Genomic DNA, 6,000 nt, shown 5'->3' with positions numbered 1-6,000 from the left:
AACTGAACCTCTAAACCCACCCACTCAGAAGAAGTAAAAGGGAAGTAGGTCGTGGAAAGCAGCACAAGCCAACTGCCCTACCACTGCACACCAGTGGAGAGTCTCCCTCTTTAGAGGACCTCTTCTAATCCCAAAATGTGTTTCTGCAGTCACCTTCCTTAACTTCACTAGTGACCATCACCTGCTGCTTTTTGCATGTGGCTTTAATTTCCTGCCCTGGCCCTTCTGCTAAGTAGCTCTTCCTTCACTGCACAGAGACTCCTCTTTCTTCTGCTGAGCCCTTAAAGAAGAGTAAGGCCAATTCCCTGACTCTGAGGAGGACCTAGGCCTAATGATGGCCAAGCAAATCCTGCTGTGCATATTTAAGGAAGCTTCATGTCTGGGCAGAGCTGGGAAGGGAGGTTGGCATTAACTGTTTCAACTCCATGGGAAATGGCAAGGTCACAGAAGTAGTCTCACTTGGCATTCGGGTGTCTTCTGGCTAAATCCAGGAGAGGACTTAGCTGTTTTCACATTAAGTAACACTACCATAGCCAGAAACTACCTGGCTCCTTGATGCCTGATGTCACAAGTGAAATTCAGATGTAGAGTTAGGTTCTTCTACTCCCTCTGCAGTTACTGGAGCAAGCAAGATGTCTTTGAATGAGTGCCCAAACAAGCCAAATGCAGTCGTTGAAGCCAATCTGTCAGTAAGAAATGCTGACCTGAATTTTGTAGCTGAAACTTAGTGGCTTCATGAGCTTGAGTGCTTCAGCCAGGGCTGGCAGATTTGACTTGCGCAGCTCCCACACTCAGAGCTCTCCTGAAGTCTGAGGGTACAATGTAGTCCTTGTGGGTTTAAACCCCCATTCATGTCTTTCAAAGGTACAGCTGTTTACCTCAAAATGATTTCCTGGGGTTCGACTGCATGCCCAGGTTTTAGGAGGCCTGGTTGTACAGCCCTTCAGCCTGCTCACCCACTCCAAACTCTTCCTGCCCTGCTCAGCGATGTCCCCCAATGCCCACCCCAACACCTCACTTGGATCCAGACAGCCCCCAGCCCTCACCTGGAAGCTGCATCACTGTGAAGGATATGATGTAAGGCTCACAAAGCTGAGGATAAATTACTTGTGGTGGAACCTGGCACTGGCAGTAGTTACCAAAGCATCCACTTTGAGGGCTAAGTGAAGTCTTTAGTCACCTTCCCTAGCTCATAGTAGCAGACTTCTGCTGCTGTAGTGAGACTAGTTTTCTTCTGGCCATCACCAGGAGCATTTGCAGAACCCACTTGAAGATTCAGCAACCCAACAGGCTTGCTTCACGTAGTGTCCGCAGCTGCATGAGAGCACACAGCTCTGGCCCCGCTGCCTGGCCTCCGTAACAGAATCTTCCCCTTGGTCGGCCTCCAAATTGTTCTTCCACACATCCCAGCCTGTCACCCTCTCTCCTCAGCAGCCAAGTCAGTCTCCTGTGGCCCAAGTACAACAAACGCCAAGGTTGCCTGCTCGGCCGGCTGTGAGAATCCTGCCTTGCTGAGCCCCGCGGGAGCCGAGGGCTATTTCCCAATCCTGCCCCTGGCCTCCTGGCTTTTCCCTCTGTGCTCCGTGTCACCATCTCCCCCTCGTCCTCCCCAAATCCTCACCACCGCGCTGCCTCCCCTCGCCTGCCTCGCTACACGACAGGCAGCTCACTAACAGGGCCCTGGTGAACCCCGCTCTTGATTTCACACCCCACTGCTCCTCCTTTGGGAAGGAAACATCCCCATTTTTCTTTTCTTTTGCTTTCCCCCCTGCTCCTTTCCTGTCCTAGGCTTACTCCTCTCTGTCAAATTCAGGGGCTCGGCTTTCAGCTCTATTCCTCCCTTCCTTGCCTGCTTTTAACCTGTGCCATGTCCATCCCCCTCATCAGACCCCATTTCCCCACACCTCTTCTAGCGAGCAATTTGAGTCTACTTGCCTTGAAGACTATTTATTTTAATAGGTGTATCCCTTAGTACACTGGATTAATATACCTGCTTATCTCTTCTCCCAGAGATAATTTTTTACATTGTAAATTAAATGGGGAAAGGAAAGTCAAAAGCCAATGGAATAGATTTATTTTTCAGCGCTCTCAGTGGAAGGCCCCTGCAAAGGTACATTTCACAGCACATATATAATTGCATAGATGATCAGCGAAACAGCTGGGGCAGTAGAAGAGAAGTAAGGCTGCTCTAATTTGTCGAGGTAGTTTACCAGTATGGCTGAAAATCATGCAATTGCTGTTCTACAAAAGCCTGTCCTCTAAACCAATACATTTTCTTACCAGTTCATTGGCTGCTGTGCACTTTTAAAAAAAGTTTCCCGTTGTTTCAGAGCACTGGCAAATGCACATTTTGCTGGGAGGGGCGGTGGGTGCCCAGGCATGTGCAATTTCTTGTTCTCGTTGTGAACACAAGAGCCTGCAGGGAAACTTCACCGACTGCTCGTGCCACTGCCCTTCACAGGAGCAAAGGGGCCAGGGTAAAGGTCTTCGAGGTCAGTAAGGTCTCCTGAGTCAACTGAGGCTTTTGAGTCAATGAACAGAGAAAACAACCATCTTGTGTTAAGAAATTTTTATTGTCCTTTGGATCTGTAATGTAAGCACATAAAATTACAAGTGGAAGAAACATCATGCCACAAAATTGCATAGAATTTTTACAAAAATGTGAATTATGCCTCTGAAACAATCATAGATTGAGGAACTGAAAAATATGTACATGTTAACTGAAATATTTCATCCTACTTTGAAAGCAAATCATCAAGGACTAATCAATCACAGACACTATTAATACAATGTACAAGAGCAACACTGATTTCAAAGAAAGGCAAGCAATGATGTCCCTTTAGTTATCTTTCAGTAAATGTTTAGCTAATACATGAGCATTAATTAACATAATTATGAACATGTTAAATCTAAAATGTCTGGCCTTCACTAGAATTTTTAAAATTCTGTTTATACTGCCAAAACCAAGCTATTTTCAGTAGTGTAAAGATATCTGAAGTGCACGACCTAATTTAATATAGACAGCTCTATTCTCTACAGCAGAAAGTCCACGATACAGCATTTCCACACATTCAACACAGAACAAGGCAAATACATAAAAGGCACAAGACTTGCACATCATAAAGACCCTTTTTTCATTATCTTACTCTAGTTCAAGTAATATCAATATTAAATGATATCTGTTTCACTGAAATAGTTTGAACAATGCAAGATGTACAGTATTACACACTACCTTACACCTGCAGAAAGTGGCACTGTACAGATATAAAAAAATGTGAGTACAGGAAATGGTCAAATACAAACGTACTGTAAAATGACTACAGCTGATAGTATATTTAATCCAACTGGTATATTTATTTATTTTTAAATATAAATAAAAGGTTAACTGGTATTTGCCCAAGTTTCTTTGAAGACTGTGGTGAAGTCCTGGCTCCCCCGAAGTCCACAGGAACATAGCGCTGAAATTCAAAGGAGCTAAGATTTCACCAAAAAGCCTGCGCTGTACAACGGTTTCTATAACGTAATAGTCTTCAGTTTTATTGTGAACACTGCTATCAGTTTATTCTTTTAATAATTTAGACAATGTGTCATTTTTACTTTATAAAATGCAGCATTACATCTTGACTCTCTACGTTTTCAATGAGTGATTAAGATTGATTTCAAAGTGCAAAACAAGGATTAACAGAGGATTCACCTTTCCTAGCATTAAGATGAAAGTCAGATTTTTGAATTTCATGTTCACTAATTTCATCATCATAAACCAGAATAGTTTAATCCAAAATATGATCTCCAGACAATATGCAATTTTTCTTTCTTTCTGCTCTAAGCTTAAAAAGAAACACCAAAATAGTTTGTTTTCCAAGATTTGAACTTATATATATACACACCATTATTTAACTGAAAACTTAAGCTTGATTTATATTTTATTGCTTAAATTTAAATAAGTTACTTTAAAGTACTAAAATCCTGAGGGAATGGAAGTAAAGTAACTTAACTGTTACAATGTATTAAAATGCCTCCCTTGACTGCTTTCTCCGATTGCTTTTTAATACAAAGTAAGGCCCCGATCTCGCAAGAATGCACGTGAACATTATTCCCCAGAACAGTCGCGCTGAGTCCAGTGGTGCGCGGGAAAATGCAAGTTTGCAGGATCAAGCCTCTCGATGCAAATCTATGTCTTCTGAGCTAGTTTGTCCGTTGCCCTAAGACACCTCTTCACCACACAGCTGAGGGAAAGGCCTTTAGCATTATGTGTTGGCTTGGGTACAAATAAGAATGTGTCTGTAATGTTTCATAATTCCTATTTCTGTTACTATGGGAATCCAGAGAATAGCATTTCTTTACCTTTTCAAATATCCGGACTTTCACGAAGTCTCTCTGTCGTCTGATACAAATTTCTCAAAATGTGCTGTTACTTCTCTCATGCATATCATACAGTACGCTAACTTTGATTGTTCTTATTTTAAGAAGTCAGTTAAATGGATTAATATACATTTTTAAATAACAGTGATCAGGTTTTTATATTTTGCTTTTAAATTTCAGACCTTAGTAAAACTGAACCTCAGTCGCAAAAATAATGGAAGATTCTGTTAAATTTCAAATACTGTAGTCCTAAACATTTTATAATCCTATCAAATTCAGTAAGCTTAAAATATGATACTTAAAATCAATACTTTTGAGTCTGCAAAATATATATCAAATTTATATTCTAAAACTACTTTGATTTACAACACTAACACCACAAAAAGAATTTTATGATTCAATGACTATTTTATAGCAGTATAACCCAGATGTTAGCTTTCATAAAGATTCTCTCTACTCATGTATCCCTGAAACATTTCATTTGGCCAAGAGACCACACCGACTTCAAACAGAAACATGCCGTGTGTGTATATAGACGGATGTGTGTGCACATATAGATATATATATATATACAAACATATATGCACTCACACAGTGTAACAAACACAGACGTACACAGACACCGACAATCTCTAGGCAGAGTTCTTCTCTTTGTTTTCCTCTTGTCCCCACAGTTCCAAGAATTTTCAGCAGCAATTACATTTCTTTCCATGTGATAAACATAATATCAAGACAGCAAGCCACCAGTGCTTGCAAAGCTAAAAAGGATTACATGTTTCAGTGCAAATGTAAAATGATGGTACAGCTGTCAATGTGCAGTTATAAAGAAGGAAACAAATATGATTAAGTACTGTTATAATATTCTCTAGGATCTGTATTAGTTTGGAGCACTTTGCACCGGCACTTCAAAAGGAAATCTGCACACAATCGTCTCTGCACAATACACTGGTCTTCATTAAACATGCTTAACAGTGAACATGACCAGAAAATTACCCATTGTAAATTGGCCCAAAAAAAAAAAAAAAAAAGAAAAAACAGGGGAGAGGATGGTTAACATTAATTTTCCCATTACAACTGCACTAAGTTTTAGAATAATAACAAGATGAAGAATGAGAATGAAGACCCCTGCACAATACTTTTTATAAAACGTTCCTTTTGGGAAATGTGCACTTGAATGCAGATTCCTCCTGCCTCCCGAAGCGCTTCAGTGGCAGCTCACATTGGGAGAGCAGAGACGGCAGTTGGGGAGTGGTGCGCCCTGGCGCACTGATTGTTTCTTGGGCAATTAAAAAGTAGTATCAAACACTTTTTCTGGATTATCTTCTTCCAATTCCTCTTCACTTTGCAGAGGTTTATGATTTGATTTTCCACTATCAGATGCCAGGGAACAGGGGGCAGAACTGTGGTCTCCATCTTCGCTGATTTTCCCTTTCATGGCTTCCTGTACGAACTCCAGAATTTCCAAAGGCAGTCTTTTGAATTTGTCTTGATATTCCTGATCAAGTTCCACCTGCAACTACAACAAGAGAGACAAGCTGTCTTCAGGTGTATCTAATGCTACCAGTGCTACAGTATGGGGAAAGTACCACAGGAGGCAGGGGGGAAATTAAGAACGCATTTTTACGTGACACAAGAATA

The 6,000-nt window shown here is 41.1% G+C and overlaps 1 protein-coding gene across 2 annotated transcripts in view; it reads right to left on the bottom strand.

The window, feature by feature from the left end:
• Window positions 1–2,554: 2,554 nt before the first annotated feature.
• The window catches only part of PLCB1 (phospholipase C beta 1), a 420,728-nt gene continuing 417,282 nt past the window's right edge, over window positions 2,555–6,000 (bottom strand). The window contains exon 32 of one of the 2 annotated variants that reach the window (XM_052784065.1): window positions 2,555–5,878. In XM_052784065.1, coding sequence (XP_052640025.1) covers window positions 5,648–5,878 — 231 coding nt within the window. In that variant the 3' untranslated portion in view covers window positions 2,555–5,647. The remainder of the gene's footprint in view (window positions 5,879–6,000) is intronic. The other variant, XM_052784066.1, reaches the window with a different exon arrangement.

Source organism: Harpia harpyja, chromosome 4, assembly GCF_026419915.1.
Source record: "Harpia harpyja isolate bHarHar1 chromosome 4, bHarHar1 primary haplotype, whole genome shotgun sequence".
In the NCBI taxonomy this organism is placed as follows: Eukaryota; Metazoa; Chordata; class Aves; order Accipitriformes; family Accipitridae; genus Harpia; species Harpia harpyja.
This window is presented reverse-complemented; position numbering and strand designations above follow the sequence as displayed.